The following is an 18,062-nucleotide window of genomic DNA, read 5'->3' on the forward strand; positions in this document are numbered from 1 at the left end:
GGGGGGGGGGGCTTTTTGGAACTTTTAACCTTTTTCTTTTTTAAAATTATTTATATGTAACAAATATTAAAATTCCATTATAAAAGTTTTAATTTTTTTATGAGGGAAAAGGGCCCCTATGTGCCTTGGGCCCCATGCCTTGCTTACGCTAGCTTTACGGTAGCTACACCACTGTGTCAGGGGTCCTTTTGTCTGGAGCCAAATTGGCAGGAGCCTTTTTGTCGGGAGCCAAAATGACGCTAGCCTATTTGTCGGGAGGCGTAATGACGGGGGCCGTTTTGTGGAGAAACTAAATGGCGGGAGCCTATTTGTCGAGAGTCGTAATGACAGGGGCCGTTTTGTGGAAAAAACTAAATGACGGGAGACTATATGTCGGGAGCCAAAATGACGGGAGCCTATTTGTCAGGAGCCTTATTGACTGGAGCCCTTTTGTCGGGAGCCTATATAACGGGAGCCTATTTGTCGGTAGCCTAAATGACGGGAGCCTATTTGTCGGGAGCCTATTTGACGGGGTCCATATGTCGCTGGCCCTTTTGACGGGGCCGATTTGACGGGGTCGTTTTGACGGGGTCGTTTTGTCGTGGTCGTTTTGACGGGGCCGTTTCGTCATTGGCCGAATTGACGCCGCACGTTTCTTTTTATTCTAAACACAGCAGATGACGTCATTAGTTAATGTATAAGCAATAGTGACGTCACAGTTTTATGCGTTCTTTTTCACATGTATTAATGCTTTTCCGGTTGCATAAATAATACTGTTTCTCTACATTCGAATACGCCTTTAATTTTTATTTTTCTTCTTTAAATAAAATTGTGGTTATACATTTAAAACATCTATCATATTATTTTCAACAAAAGTCCGTAAAAAGTTCTCGATATATCGCTGCCGATTCTGACGTGATGTCCGGCGAAAATTTTTTGCGGACAGAGAAAGAGAGAGAGAGAGAGAAGAGCGCACAGGGCCTTTTATAGATTAGGATTGTTTATAGTACTGAAATATACTCCATGGTTTTAGCAGCTTTCCAAATTCTTAATCTTAGGTATGATACTGAGATATGCAAAGTCTAGTTTCAATAGTTTTATAAATTCACAACCGTACATACAATATATCTACTATATTTTAGACTAATAATGAAACATAAATTGAAGAACATAACTTTCTTGTGAAAATTATATAATAATGGTATAAAGGAGAGAAGTTTTTTTGGAGAATAAACATAGCTAGAATCTAGAATTTCTTGGCGAATAGCTACATTTTAAGCTACGGATTGGCCATAATATACAGAATTGCACCCAAGTATTATTGTGTTTACTTGGTATTTACTTCAATTTCTTCAACAGTTAGGATGAGTAAACAACATTTTTAATACTGTTTTATCAATATTTTAACACAAGTTTTAGATTTTAAAACAAAAACGCCGAAAAATAAAACCAACGCTAAAAATGCTAAAACGCTATAAAATGCCTATATGCTACATTTAAGATAGGTACACAATTATCCTTTTTAATTTTTTCAAACACTAAAAATTTTCAGTCAGTTTTGTTAGAAATTGGTGATGCGCTAATTGGTGACATATGTTGTTGACACAATTTGGTGACAAAACATGGTAACACAATATGTGGGAATACAATGTGATGACACAATATGGTGACTCATCTTGGTTTCCACATTTGGTTTCACAATTTGGTGAAATATTTTTGGCAACAATATGTAGTGACCCAATATGGTGACAGAAGTTGGTCTTACGATTGAGTAATATAAAAAGTACCAGTTCGGATGTCTAGTAAGTCGTATGGTACTTGTCGTGTTGGTGCTAGAGACTGTACATGTGTACATGCTGTGTTTCTAGCGCAAGGTCATAGAAACTGTACATGTGTACATGCTCTGTGTTTCTAGTGCAAGGTGCTAGAAACTGTACAATCGTACGTGCTCTGTGTTTCTAGTGCAAGGTGCTAGAAACTGTACATGTGTACATGCTGTGTTTCTAGTGCAAGGTGCTAGAAACTGTACATGTGTACATGTTCTGTGTTTCTGGTGCAAGGTGCTAGAAACTGTATATGTGTACATGTTCTGTGTTTCTAGCGCAAGGTACTAGAAACTATACATGTGTACATTCTCTGTGTTGCTAGTGCTAGAAATTGTACATGTGTACGTGCTCTGTGTTTCTAGTGCAAGGTGATATGTTGGTCTGGTCAGTAATCCCATGACGTCAGTGTGTTGGTCCGGTCAGTAGTCCCATGACGTCAGTCTAGTAAGTTGGTCTGGTCAGTAATCCCATGACGTCAGTGTGTTGGTCCGGTCAGTAGTCCCATGACGTCAGTCTAGTATGTTGGTCTGGTCAGTAATCCCATGACGTCAGTGTGTTGGTCCGGTCAGTAGTCCCATGCCGTCAGTGTGATGTGTTTGTCTGGTCAGTAATCCCATGACGTCAGTCTGATGTGTTAATCTGGTGTCAGTAATCCCATGACGTCAGTCTGATGTGTTAATCTGGTGTCAGTAATCCCATGACGTCAGTCTGATGTGTTGGTCTGATCAGTAATCCTATGACGTCAGTGTGATGTGTTGGTCTGGTCAGTAATCCCACGACGTCAGTGTGATGTGTTGGTCTGGTGTCAGTAGTCCTATGACGTCAGTCTGATGTGTTGGTCTGGTCAGTAATCCCATGACGTCAGTGTGATGTTTCGGTCTGGTCAGTAATCCCATGACGCCAGTCTGATGTGTGTTCTGAAGTCAGTTTGTGTATCTGTATGATCATGTTTTATTTGTGGGACGGCGTGGTTGGGTAATATAACACTCGACTACTAGCTTGAAGGATCTTGGTCCATTCTCGGTTTGTTCATTCAGCTCTTATGGAAAGATCGGAAACTGTACTTTTTTTTACGTTTGCTTTTTTTTTCGCTTGGTTATATGATTTGTCATGTATGACGTGTCAATATGCTGTGCAAGGATGCTGTATTTTTCCCACGTTTTCTTTAACTTGCTTTCGTCTCTGTCTTTCCAATCAAATCTTGCGATCGAAATTTCTGGCACTTCCCAGTTAGCTAGCGCGCTGAAATTTTCAGGGAAGCTTTGTTTTGGATGACAATAGAATATTCAATTGTTATTATTACTAAATTGATCCATGGAAACATTTTATTGAGCATTTTAGAGCGCTATATAATTGTAGTAAAAACGTGGGGAAAAAGGGACATAACCCAGTAACTGTAATTTGATGAAAACAAGGTTCGGTACTCTCCCTCTTTGCTTACTGAGTAGTGTTCACGCGGTGTTTGTGTACAAACAACCGTAACAACTGGTGGCCAGTATGGGGGAGACGATATGGTTGAGTGGTTGGGCACACGATTGCTATCCCACTCGACACGGGTTCAAATCTATGTGTTCTAGTCAGTAACGTATTCACACAACGTGTTTTTTACGAGTTGTCTTCGTTTACCCACAAAAAAAAGTGAAAAGATAAAATCGATAGAAAGATTTTAATGCAAACAAACAGACAAAGACTAAAAAGTAGAAAATAATAATCATTAAAAAAGTTTTAAAAAACCCACGTTTTCTGATTGAACTAAAAAGTAGAAAATAAATGCTATACATCACAATAATGCAAGCGATCACTCTACTATAAGCGATCAAAAACGTGGGGCGCCGAAGTAAAAGTTATATTACTATTGATTAGATAATACTATTGACTTTTTTTAGGGAGCTTGTAGAGAGTCAACAGTATTAGAAACTGTAAGAAAATCACGGCGCCCCACGTTTTTGATCGCTTATAGTAGAGTGATCGCTTGCATTATTGTGATGTATAGCATTTATTTTCTACTTTTTAGTTCAATCAGAAAACGTGGGTTTTTTTTAACTTTTTTAATGATTATTATTAGAGAATGTAAACAAAACAAATCATGACAAATATTTTGTTAAAAATTTTGCTTTGATTTAGTTCTAATTTTATTTTACTCTCATATTAATTTTAATCTTTGCATTACACACACTATAATTTCAACACTCTGATGAAGATCCCTCACTCAATAGAAATAGCGGCTTCAAGCAGCTTGATTAGGTTACTAATCATGTCCATTTATAACGTCCACACTTACTGTGGTTTTTCTAGTTCGTTCTGTAGGGTGGGGCAGTGAACGCTCCGCCCACCCCCAAGAGATACCTGAAAGAAACTTGTGTAAACAACAAAACATCCTAACATTAATACTATTTCGACATTACGGACTATATTTCAATTTTCATCACTCCCGTTTGGCCTGCTAACTATAGCCTAATCGGAACGAGAGACCGGCGTTTAACTTATGAATCTCTCGGCACTTATTTAACGATTTTCAGTAGAAATATCCTCTGCGGTTGTTTATGTTGACTCAGAGATTACACCCAAACAAGAAGTCGATTTTTCCCCCACATAATGATGGCGCGTAAAATTTGTTCAAACAAGAGTACGGAGCCTGAAAAATAGTTTCTAATTTTAATTGATGTCCTTAAAATTATTGGATTTAATTGAAGTCCTTTAAATTAATGGATTTAATTGATGTCCCTAAAATTATTGGATTTAATTGATGTCCTAAAAATTATTGGATTTTATTGATGTCGTTAAAATTATTGGATTTTATTGATGTCGTTAAAATTATTGGATTTAATCGATGTCCCTAAAATTATTGGATTTAATTGATGTCCTTAAAATCATTGGATTTTATTGATGTTCTTAAAACTATTAGATTTAATTGATGTCCTTAAAATTATTGGATTTAATCGATGTCGTTAAAATTATTGGATTTAATCGATGTCCTTAAAATTATTGGATTTAATTGATGTTCTTAAAATTATTGGATTTAATTGATGTTCTTAAAATTATTGGATTTAATTGATGTCCTTAGAGTTATTGGATTTAATTGATGTCCTCAAAATTATTAGATTTAATTGATGTCCTTAAAATTATTGGATTTAATTGATGTCCTTAAAATTATTGGATTTAATTGATGTCCTTAAAATTATTGGATTTAATTGATGTCCTTAAAATTATTGGATTTAATTGATGTCCTTAAAATTATTGGATTTAATTGATGTCCTTAAAATTATTGGATTTAATTGATGTCCTAAAAATTTTTGGATTTAATTGATGTCCTTAAAATTATTGGATTTAATTGATGTCATTAAAATTATTGGATCTAATTGATGTTATTAAAATTATTTACCGGAACATGTAAGAGATAAAATTAGATTTGAAGCTGTTACAACAGGTACGAATCATCGATTTTGAAGTTTTGACATTGCTTTCAGAATTGTTTACTCCAAATACAATAAATAGTATTAGCAAAATAGCACTTTCCATGAAACTATACTGTTACATCAAAATGTTTACAAAATGTGTACAAAATGTGTACAAAATGTGTACAAAATGTGTACAAAATGTGTACAAAATGTTTACAAAATGTTTACAAAATGTTTACAAAATGTTTACAAAATGTTTACAAAATGTTTACAAAATGTTTACAAAATGTTTACAAAATTTTAACAAAATGTTTACAAAATGTTTACAAAATGTTAACTCCCCCGTAAATTTACTTCATTAGTAGCCCATTTTTTTACTATTTTAATTTTTGAGGCTTACGATTTTTGCTTAACTAATACGTATAGGTAAAGACAAATTCTTAATTCTGATTTAAACCTATCTAAACATCAACATAGGTGTCCATTATTTAGCCTATTTATTAGATTCAATTAGTTCTAGATTCTAGTTTTAAATACTACATAATATGAATATGTGTATTTAATTTTGTAAACAAATGTCTTGGCTGTACATTATAGAGCTTAAACCAGAAAACAATTTTTAAGGCTGGTTAGAGCTATGACACCATACAACTGTTTTCACTACTGGTCATGTTTATGTGTTAGTTTAAAAAATCTGTTTTCACCCGTGGTCATAGTTTTTGTGAATAAACAAGATAATTAAAAAGTCTAGTGACAATTTTAGCGCAATTTCCTTATGTTATCTAAAAATAGCTGTGTCGTAGCGTAAATCAAGAGCAGGGTTAGTAAAACCATTGGTTAAAATACATGTTTTATTTACAATAGAGTTACATGACTAAAAACCATTGCGCGCCTAGCTACTGAACGTGATGACGCAGCCATTGAAATCCATGAAAGAAACCCGGAATTTTTTTGGCCCACTATCATCCTGGTAACTTGCTTAACATAATTGCTTTGGAACTAGTCCTCGATATTGCTTCGTTGAGGAGGAGATACGACTTAAAGCTGCGGACACACATTCATACATTCATACATTCATACATCCAGAAATGACGGGTTAATAAACGCAATTCTCCCGAATAGAAATTGCGCTAAAAACTGTTTTCACGGCTGATCATCGTATTACGTCATAAAAACTGCTTTTTTTCGTGATCATAGTTATTACGTCATGAAAATTGTTTTCACATAGTCATAGTCGTAGCGTCTTCTATCAGTAACGATAAATAGTTAAAAATTGCTGGCTTGAAAACAAAACGACAGAGAAGGGGGGGGGGTGAAGTTGACGGGTAGATTTCTTGAATCCCCTCCCACGCTCACCCCCTGGGTGACAAATGAATGTCCCTTTATTACTTTTTCTTGGAAATCTGTGAAGCAAATGAAGTGTCGCAAGAGATTTAATGGAATTTTCAAGGGTTGCTCCGTAAAATTAAGCGCTGGGATGCTGAACTGTACAGTCACTAAAACAACAGGTACTAGACTGATGCTGGAAATATCTGGGTTTATCTTAGGGAGAGTAAGTAAACACAAAAAGGCAGGGGGGTGGCACAGAGGTGGGTGGTAGGGTAGATAGGTGGGTGTAGGGCACATAGAGGGCGGTAGGATAGATAGGTGGGCGGTAGAGTAGATAGGTGGGGGTAGGGTAGATAGGTGGGGGGTAGGGTAGATAGGTGGGGGGTAGAGGACCTTGGTGGGCGGTAGCGCAAAGAGAAGGGTAGGGTAGATAGGTGAGTTGGGGGGGGGGGGGGTAGGGCAGATAGGTGGGCGGTAGGGCATATAGGTGGGCGGGGTAGGATAGTTAGGTGGGCGGTAGGGAAGATAGGTGGGGGGGGTAGGATAGTTAGGTGGGCGGTAGGGCAGATAGGTGGGGGGTAGGGAAGATAGGTGGGGGGGTAGGATAGTTAGGTGGGTGGTAGGGCAAATAGGTGGGGGTAGGATAGTTAGGTTAGCGGTAGGGCAGATAGGTGGGGGTAGGATAGTTAGGTGGGCTGTAGGGAAGATAGCTGGGGGGTAGGGCAGATAGGTGGGCGGTAGGGCAAATAGGTGGGGGGTAGGATAGTTAGGTGGGCGGTAGGAAAGATAGGTGGGGGTAGGATAGTTAGGTAGACGGTAGGGCAGATAGGTGGGGGGTAGGGCAGATAGGTGGGGGTAGGGCAGATAGGTGGGGGGTAGGGCAGATAGGTGGGGGGTAGGGCAGATAGTTGGGGGGTAGGGCAGATAGGTGGGGGTAGGGCAGATAGGTGGGGGTAGGGCAGATAGGTGGGGGTAGGGCAGATAGGTGGGGGTAGGGCAGATATGTGGGGGGTAGGGCAGATAGGTGGGGGGTAGGGCAGATAGGTGGGGGTAGGGCAGATAGGTGGGGGGTAGGGCAGATAGGTGGGGGTAGGGCAGAAAGGTGGTCGGTGAGGCAGATAGGTGGGCGGTAGGGCAGATATGTGGGTGGTAGAGAAAGACGCAGTATAACAGATGAAACGCTTGCCTAATAATATATTATGCAAAATATTGTGCTAAAAAAGGTGACGGCTTGTAATTAAATCAAGCTAATTTATCTATATTGATTTTCTGCAGTGTGTGAAATATTAAGAAACGCATTATTTGATAAATTACTAAAGCAGTTTTTAACCAATGATTTCGGATAACGCTAAGTCAAAGCTAAGCTAATTTAATGCAATACTGATTTGTTCTTAGTTCTCTTTCGGTATCAGGCATTTTAGTTGTCATATGTTTAAAGTAATAATGTACGGCATCATTTGGCTGTGTATTGTGTAAGTAAATGAATTGAGTATCCGTTAGATTAAGCCCCATTTTTCAATCAAAGCTTTTGCTTTCTGAAAATTATTAAGGGAACAACATTAACTAGTTTATAGAAATAATTTAGAAAAAAAAAAACATGCTATTATAAAAACGTTTGTATGTGATGCGAGGGAAAAAGAAAAGCTACTAAAATGGTCGGTCCAAATACCACAACTACAACAAAAACAATTTTGAACAGTAAATGCACACGATTGTATCATAATGTAAACCATGAAATCTTATAAAAATGACGTGGAGTGGTTTAAGTAATAATTGAATACGGAAAATTAAATATTAATTAATGCGCCGGTTAATTTTTCCAGTCCAACGGCATGATTAGGAAATAGAGCTGCTCATTTTTTTTTCAGCCTTTAGAGGTTAACTAGCTTTAATAATTTTGGAACAGGCCGAAATCCGGTCACAAGATAAGATTACATATTTTATTTGAGTAAATTAATACACTTTTTCAATGTTCACTTTTAGCTATGTGTGTTAAATATAGCTAGGTTTTAGTACAAGACCAATGAGAAATGGGCATCACTGGATCAAGATAAAAATAGCATTACAATTCGCACTCGGGGGAAACCGCTGTAATCTGATTGGTTAGCGGCGGGGGTGGTGTAAACACGAAGTGTGATGATTTTATTTTGTCATGTAACAAGGGTAGCTAGTCGCCATTTTTTCCTTGGTGTTTTTTTTTCCCACAGCGGTGGGGGACAACGACTTGATGTTCAAAAATCGTTTAGCGGATGGAAATAGCATGCGATCGAACGACGGCACCTAGTCACGTCATACATCAGGATCTAAAATTATTTAGAAACTTCCAGATATAAAGCAATACATACGTACCATACTTCAAACCTTTAACAAAATTATTTAGAAACTTCCTGATATAAAACAATGCATACGTACCATACTTCAAACCTTTAACAAAATTATTTAGAAACTTCCAGATATAAAGCAATACATACGTACCATACTTCAAACCTTTAACAAAATTATTTAGAAACTTCCTGATGTAAAGCAATACATACGTACCATACTTCAAACCTTTAACAAAATTATTTAGAAACTTCCTGATGTAAAGCAATACATACGTACCATACTTCAAACCTTTAACAAAATTATTTAGAAACTTCCTGATGTAAAGCAATACATACGTACCATACTTCAAACCTTTGACAAAATTATTTAGAATCTTCCAGATATAAAGCAATACATACGTACCATACCTTGGACCTTTAACAAAATTATTTAGAATCTTCCAGATATAAAGCAATACATACGTACCATACCTTGGACCTTTAACAAAATTATTTAGAATCTTCCAGATATAAAGCAATACATACGTACCATACTTCAAACCTTTGACAAAATTATTTAGAAACTTCCTGATATAAAACAATGCATACGTACCATACTTCAGACCTTTAACAACTTAAATTATATCGTTTATACTTTTAAAGTATTTTTAAAAAATTTAAATAGACTTTTTAAAAAATACATTTCTGTTCTAATGCTGTTCTATCAAGCGTACTTTTAATAGGTTTTAAAACTTTATAACTCGCAAAACTGTTTTATTCTTGAGTGCAATACTATCCCACCAAAATCTAGAGTATTTGCGTCTATTAAGTTAAGCATAGAATCGAACTTACGTTCAGCTTGACCTATGCAAACTTCCATCAAATAGTGCACTCTATTTTAATAGCTTCACTTTATAGAACCACCCTCTGCATACAGTAATGTCATTCTTTAATTATTATTTTTCGTATAGATCTACTACCATTCGATTACCACTATAATTGTGAAATCATTCTGATGAAAATGGTATTTTGAAATTTCTAAATACCCTGCACCCATAACACAATAATTTTAAAAATCAAGCATACTTTTTGAAAACGCGGTTACCCCGAGATTAGTTATTTTTAGCTCAATACCGATTTAGTAGTGATAGAGAGATTTTGTGTGCTAAATATTGAATACTTCCAGACCTAAATTCCTCGGAATAAAAAAAAAAAGACAATTAAGAATGCATTTAAAAAAATTATGTGTCGTATTTTGGTTATTTTGAAATATCGCCGTTATTCTGGTTGTTAGTGCAGCGGCCTCACCTGCCCACGCTTGCGGGTAATTAATGAAAGCCCCCGCCATTAATGAGTTCTCTCATGCAAGGCCAATCACATGACGTCATGTGGACCTAATATACTCATCTCCTGGTGATTATAACTTCCCGTTTGACTTTTTGTCTTCCTTGATCTCCGCTTCTGTCGGCTGCAAGAAAAGCTGTCCAAAGTGGCAACATGGCTGCCATCTTTTTGATGGTCAGGTTTTTTCGATGATCCAAGCCAAGTTTAGACGATTGATTGCCAATGTCGTACATTATTGACTAAATATAGACTCAGGTCATATGCCATTCTTTTAAAAGGATTTAATTATTATCGCTCCATAAATATTAACGACACGCTTAGTCGCGAAGTGGATTAAATCACATTAGAAATATTATAAATTACTTTTCGTAAATACGAATAAAAAATCCGCTAATCTGGTTCTGTAAATGTAAATGTTATAATTCTAAAGATGGCCGTCTTACAAGGGTTAAGATATTGTCATTGACAGACGGGATCAGCCTATCTGGATTTCAGGCTGTCGAGGCTGGTATTCTATTCGTCTGGCAACACGTGGGTGTAGGGAGGTATGGGGTGGGGGGGGGGGGGACACGACAGTCTGCACCTGGTAACCAGTGCTACACCTTCCATGCCTTAAAAAAATGTAAAAAAAAAAATTTTTTTCTTTAATCATGCCTCTCGGATACTGTTGTTTAAATTGTGATAGTCGGTAATTATTTTCCCTTTCGTATTTGATAGATTGTTTCAAGTCATGTGGAGGTTATCGTGACCTAGCATCCTCTTACATAACCATTTATTATTTCATAGTTTCCTCATTAGTTTAGATCATAGTCGCCAAATTACGCCTATGTTAAATTTTTATACAGCTGTAACGAATTTCTCCGATTTTAATCTGTTTTAAAATTGATTTTTAGCTATTATGTTTTTATTTTCTTGTTACGTTCTTTCATTAAACTAACATATAAAAAAACATGTAGTCTAGTATTGTGTTTTGATAATTAAATAATTGTACATATTTCGCGTCATGGAGAAATTATTTTTCAAAATTCGCATTTTGAAATACCTGAACTGTCAGAAAGCATCTAATTAAAAAGAAAGAGAAGATCAAATTGACAGTAAACATTGTTTTTGAATTATGCGAGTAGACACTTGCACCTAAGCCAAACACCTCCCCCACCCCCTATTTCTTCAGCTATAAATTGAAAGTCAAGCGTCTGGAGACAATGTGATTTGTGCGTGAGTCTGTTTGTTGTTTTGAACTAGGAGTAGATCTTCCGGTAGTTAGAAAAATCAGAAATACAGGCCTAGATTGTTGACAGTTGCGATTAACAAAACTAATTATAAGCAAGGATAGATAACTCTAATAAGTTTAATTTTAAAGTAAAATGGCAGCCCTTGACAGGAAATGCCACAAGGATTAGTGTAACGAGGATCTGATTAATTCTACCCAGTGGGAAGAAACGGGGGTTGTTCAACAAAGCAAAGCCGTTGTTTGTTAGGGTTAGGGTGTTAAAGTTTAAGTCACTGAGGGTTTAATATATATACTTTTAACAGTGTCCGCCCCCTCCCCCCCCCCCCCGAAGAAAGTCTACCCCCCCCCCCCCCCAAATTTCAAGTGCCCCCCCCCCCCCCGGAGAAAAAAGTCTGGAAGAAACACTGATCTTACGTGTGCTTCATCAAAGTGTTAAGATACAAAAACAGACATTCGGGAATGTAGTAAGATTCTTCCAATGCCGATTTTGTTAACACTTTCAACGTATACACGATTGGTGTCTTTAAATTTATTATTTAAAAAACAAAATTCTTAAAGATAACCAGTATTATTAACTAACTCTAGAGCTTATCTTTCAGCTTCAAATTAATGTGCCTGTGGATACATTTCAACTACGCTGACCCTAAATCTGAATCTAAGACCATCTTTCGATAATTAGACTATCCTCACATATTTAACTAACTTTCTATATTAAGACGATTCACAAATAAAAACCATCTTTCGATATTAAGACGATTCACAAATTGAACCATCTTTCGTTATTTAGACCATCCACACATTACATGACAAGAAATTACTGACTCAAGATGAAAACTGATACTTTTTACTGTGACAGAGTATTTGTAACCTCGAACTTTTTCTTTCTGTCTAGTCTGTCTTCCGTGGCCTTGACACAGTGATAATCATTAGAAAATATTTTTTTACGTCCATACATCAGTCCCGGAAAAGCCTTGAGTTGAATGATCTATTCAAACCAAATTAATCAATTATTTTAATACGCCATTGGGGTCAAATAATTAGTTAAAATAGGCGAAATACATTAATGAATTCATATTAGGGTTGTCTAAACATGTTTATTTCAATATGCTTGATTAATGATGATTGAATCAAATTATTGTTGTTTCTTTGTTTAGTTTTCTCTCTTTGTTATCTTTTCTCTCGTGTGTTATATCTATGTTGTGTGTTCTCTCTTTGTTATATGCTTTCTCTGTGTTGTGTGTTATCTTTGTTGTGTTTCTTTTTGTTGTGTGTTCTCTTTGTTGTGCGTGCTCTCTTTCTTTTTTTCTCTTTGTTGTCTTTGTTGTCTGTTCCCTTTGTTGTGTGTTCTCTTTGTAGTATGTTGTTTTTTGTTTCTGTTCTCTTTGTTGTCTGTTCCCTTTGTTGTGTGTTCCCTTTGTTGTCTCTTTGTTGTGTGTTCACTTTGTTGTGTGTTCACTTTGTTGTGTGTTCTCTCTGTTGTGTGCTCTCCTTTGTTGTGTTCTCTTTGTTGTGTGTTCTATTTGTTGTGTGTTCTCTCTGTTGTGTGTTCTATTTGTTGAATGATCGGGCCACACATACATGTAGGCGCCCAAACCGTGGGAAGCGCTCTGTCATCTTAGACCTATTTCAAGCACCGCCAGAGGCGCTTCTTGTAATTCTTGCCACGTTGCATCGTGTTAGCCGGTAAACAAACGAATAGAATTTATTTACACTCTTTAGAATAAAACAAGAATTCACACGTGAAAAAAAGAATAACAATCTAGTTAACGTACAAATTAGGCTCGAAAAATTGAAATGATTGACATGGGAACACAAATAAACGTAAAAAACCGAACATTGTATTCGATACATATCTATCTTTATCTTCAAGTCTGAAAACAGAATTGTTTTATCACTCCAAGAATGTATTAAATATCTGAAAGTTCTATTTGTTTTTACACTGTCGAGTTTATAATTTTCCCATTAGAATGCACTAGAATGGGGAAATAAACATCCTAAATCACATTTAGAGGGTTCTAGTGTTTTTTGTGGTGCCTAGTATGCACGGCTGGTCACTGTAAACTTCTTGATTTTCTTTACAATATTATGTACACGCAATTAAATCCTAATTAGTGTCACTATATTATTATTCACCGTGTGGCTGTCAACATACTATTGTCACCATATGCCTGTGACCATATGCCTGTGACGACATGACTGTGACCATATGACTGTCACCTTATGACTGTCACCATATGACCAGTACCATATAAATGTGACAATATGACTATCACAATGTGACTGTGCCCATGACTGTCTTCATATGTTTGTACTCACGCAACTCTCCAACACGACTGTTATAAAATGGCATTGTAAGAAATCCGCACAAATCTACCGCCCCCCCCCCCACCACCCACCCCCCACCCCCACCCCACCCCCCCCCCCCGAACGAAATGGAATTTATATAGAAATCATATACTTTTACATGTGTTGCCCCCCCTCCCCAGGAAAATGTTGACCGCCCCTCCCCCCCCCCCCCCCCCCCGCGAAATTATCAAGTGTCGTTGTTCCCCCCCCCCCCCCCCCGGAGAAAAAAGTCTGGAAGAAACACGGGAAGTACATCAACTATCGTTTATACTAAACGCAATTTATATGGATTAAACCATGTTTTTGTCGGATTATCTTCCAGTATAATCCTACTATTTAGCATAATTATAATCTAAACAAAAATAAACAATCAATGTTCTGGTGTTTAATTCAGCAGCAACGGATCACTGTAACGAGGCTATTTGTGTACATTTACTTACATCAAGGTTCATTTAATTGACACCGGGACTGACACTTGCGTGCTAGGGTGTGATTTCTTTCATCTCTGGGGTATTTCTTCTCTCAAGGTGATTGACTCGTCTCTTCATTGCTGACCGCTACCTGGATTGTGCTGTGTATCTGTTTTATGTGAGGGAGGGGAATTTTGTAGTACATGCATTCATTGTATGACAGGGAATGTTGTAAAAAAAATATTTTTTGTTGCGTAACTTTAAATCGGTAGATCTACCCAGCTACAACCCCCTATTTACTCCTCAAGTTACCTACCTCCCCAACTAGCCCACCTCCCAAAGTTACCAACCTCCCCTTCTCCCCAAGTTACCCACCTTCCCGAGTTACCCACCTCCCCAAGTTACCCACCTCCCCAAGTTACCCACCTCCCCAGTTCCCCAACTTACCCACCTCCCCAAGTTACCCACCTTCCCAAGTTACCCACCTCCCCAAGTTACCCACCTCCCCAAGTTACCCACCTTCCCCAAGTTACCCACCTCCCCAAATTACCCACCTTCCCAAGTTTCCCACCTCCCCAAGTTACCCACCTCCCCAAGTTACCCACCTCCCCACCTTCCCCAAGTTACCCACGTCCCCAAATTACCCACCTCCCAAACTTACCCACACTCCCAAAGTTACCCACCTCCCCAAGTTACCCACCTTCCCAAGTTACCCACCTCCCCAAGTTACCCACCTCCCCACCTCCCCAAGTTACCCACCTCCCCAAGTTAACCACCTCCCCAAGTTACCCACCTCCCCACCTCCCCAAGTTACCCACCTCCCCACCTCCCCAAGTTACCCACCTCCCCAAGTTACACACCCCAACTTACCCACCTCCCCAAGTTACCCACCTCCCCAAGTTACGCACCTCCCCAAGTGACCCACCTCCCCAAGTGACCCACCTCCCAAGTTACCCACCTCCCTAAGTTACCCACCTCCCCAAGTTACCCACCTCCCCAAGTTACCCACCTCCCCACCTCCCTAAGTTACCCACCTCTCCAAGTGACCCACCTCCCCAAGTGACCCACCTCCCCAAGTTACCCACCTCCCCAACTTACCCACCTCCCCAAGTTACCCACCTCCCCAAGTTACCCACCTCCCCAAGTGACCCACCTCCCCAAGTGACCCACCTCCCTAAGTTACCCACCTCCCCAAGTTACCCACCTCCCCAAGTTACCCTCCTCACCAAATCTCAACTGCTCTCTCTACTTTCAGATAATGATCGCCTCGTTACCCACCTCCCCAAGTTACCCACCTCCCCAAGTTACCCACCTCCCCAAGTTACCCACCTCCCCAAGTTACCCACCTCCCCAAATCTCAAACGTTCTCTCTACTTTCAGATAATGATCGCCTCGTTACCCACCTCCCCAAGTTACCCACCTCCCCAAGTTACCCACCTCCCCAAGTTACCCACCTTCCCACCTCCCCAAATCACTAATGTTCTCTTTACTTTCAGATAATGATCGCCTCGTTACCCACCTCCCCAAGTTACCCACCTCCCCAAGTTACCCACCTCCCCAAGTTACCCACCTCCCCAAGTTACCCACCTCCCCAACTGTTTTCTCTACTTTCAGATAATGATCGCCTCGTTACCCACCTTCACAAGTCTCTCAGTGACAGCACAGTCTGAGTCCTACAGGTCACAGATATTCAAAGCGATACTTCGAGACCGTCGGTGAGTGGGTTTTTCGACATTCGCGAGTTCTGTCATCCTACCTCCGCTACTGCACAAACCTATGTCTCTTGTCATTCATTGTTAAGTACTCGGGAGTTCTGACCTCTACCCTATGCTTGTTGTCCATGTATTTCTGACCTCTACCCTATGCTTAATGTCCATGAGTTCTTTCCTTTAATCTAGAACTGTTGACCTTTTGTTCTTGCGGTCATCCCGCTTCGTTTTTTCAGCATTTGTTGGTTGAAGGATTATGTCTGATTTCTTCCGTTTTAGTACCGTTATATGTATCGTCTATGTACCGTAATATATCTCTCATACTACGCACATTCTCATGATTCAGCACCCTCAACTTATTTTCATGTTTTATACAAGTACAATAAAATATTCAAAACGCTACATTATAAGCAAAATATAATTTTGGGCAAACTCACTTTTAAGACCTAAATATAAAAGGCAAGCACTGCATAGTCTAAGACAAAATTTAAGACTAGTTTTATATTTAAGACCAACACAGTTGATTCAATAAGAAGTACACGAGGGAGGTAATCCTAAAAGAGCAGACAACTTGTGTGACTTTAAAAATAACTCTGTGTGTTGTTTGAGAGATCAATTTTCTTGTCCTGCTTAAATGGCGTCCTGACAGTGGTAAACGGGGGCTAATGCTGAGATACATTGGGGGGACTGTTCGACCAATGTTAACTTGACTTCCGTGTTATGTTAACTTCACTTTCATGTAATGTTGACTTTCGACTAGCAGTAACTTAACTTACGTGTCATTTTGACTCTTATGTTAACAAAAACCCCATTAAATGTTACACTGTTTGTGTAATGTTAACTTGACTTCCATGTAATATTGATTTTTCATGTTAACTTTACTTCCATGTAATGTTGACTTTTCATGTAATGTTACCTTGACCGTGTAGTACTGACCCTCCATATAATTTTAACATTGAGTTTGAAGCGGTGAATTGTTTACATTTTATTGTAAAGTCAAACAACCAGATCCAGATAATTGTTCACAGCTCTGGTAACTTGAACTCTATCAGTTATCTGGTGTAAACTTTTTGAATCAGTCCGTAATTTGATGAGAATGTGAGGGTTTTTTTAAACATAGAGTCTATCGCTTCTACTGCACACAACGTACACTGGTGCTGGTTGCTGAGCAGTCACCACTCGGTTGCTTGAAATATTGCTCTAGAAAATTCCGGTTGTGATATTATTTGTAGCTCTTAACTGCTAGTTTTGAGGTGAAGTTTTAGCTTAACCCTAACGGAACCGTATAGCGTCTGAGTACTCCACATTTATAATTAGAGATTATGCATGTGATATCAACTTAATGCGAGACTCAACACTTATAATTAGAGATTATGCATTTGATATCAACTTAATGCGAGACTCAACACTTATAATTAGAGATTATGTATTTGATATCAACTTAATGCGAGACTCAACACTTATAATTAGAGATTATGCATTTGATATCAACTTAATGCGAGACTCAACACTTATAATTAGAGGTCATGCATGTGATATCAACTATGCAAGACTCCACACTTATTATTAGAGTTTCTTTGTGCGATATCAACCTAGTGCAAGATAACTTCTCTAACTTTTTGTTCATTGATAAAAAAAATGGAGTAGAGCTGGAAAACGATTTTTTTAGCTGAGATGTCACTGTATTGACATTAGATTGATGTTTGTGATTGTGACACTACATCTACATATTTACATTACCGTGCCATGGGTTACTTTGTTAAAGTGGTGTACTATTTCACAATTTAAACCACGCCATGTGTAGAAACAGTATTTCAAACAGTGTTTCTTCCAGACATTTTTCTCCGGGGGGGGGGCACTTGAAATTTTCGGGGGGGGCGGTAAACTTTCTTGGGGGGGTGGGCGGGGGCGGACACTGTTAAAAGTATATATTTTCTATATAAATTATATAAATTTCATTTCGTTCGGGGGGGGGGGGGGGGGGGGGCGGTAAAAATTTTTCGGGCCCCCCCCCCCCCCCCCCTAAGAGATGCCTGGAAGAAACTCTGATTTCAAAGGGTACCACAGAAACATCTCCAGTTTAAAGCAAGTCAGCTTTTTGATGAACTAAAATCTGAACTAACTCAAGTGTCAGACAATAACGTGCGATTGATGAGAATGGCAAAGGTTGCGATTGGCAAATACTTG

The 18,062-nt window shown here is 38.4% G+C and overlaps 1 protein-coding gene across 1 annotated transcript in view; it reads left to right on the forward strand.

Moving 5' to 3' along the window:
• LOC131935975 (uncharacterized) overlaps positions 1-18,062 on the forward strand; it is a 31,398-nt gene that overhangs the window by 3,733 nt on the left and 9,603 nt on the right. Inside the window, exon 2 of the mRNA XM_059292754.1 lies at positions 15,781-15,881. Within this exon, the coding sequence (XP_059148737.1) occupies positions 15,781-15,881 (101 nt within the window). The remainder of the gene's footprint in view (positions 1-15,780; positions 15,882-18,062) is intronic.

The sequence above is a fragment of the Physella acuta genome, unplaced genomic scaffold, assembly GCF_028476545.2.
Source record: "Physella acuta isolate Inbredline_101_S28 unplaced genomic scaffold, ASM2847654v3 ptg000164l, whole genome shotgun sequence".
Taxonomy (NCBI): Eukaryota; Metazoa; Mollusca; class Gastropoda; family Physidae; genus Physella; species Physella acuta.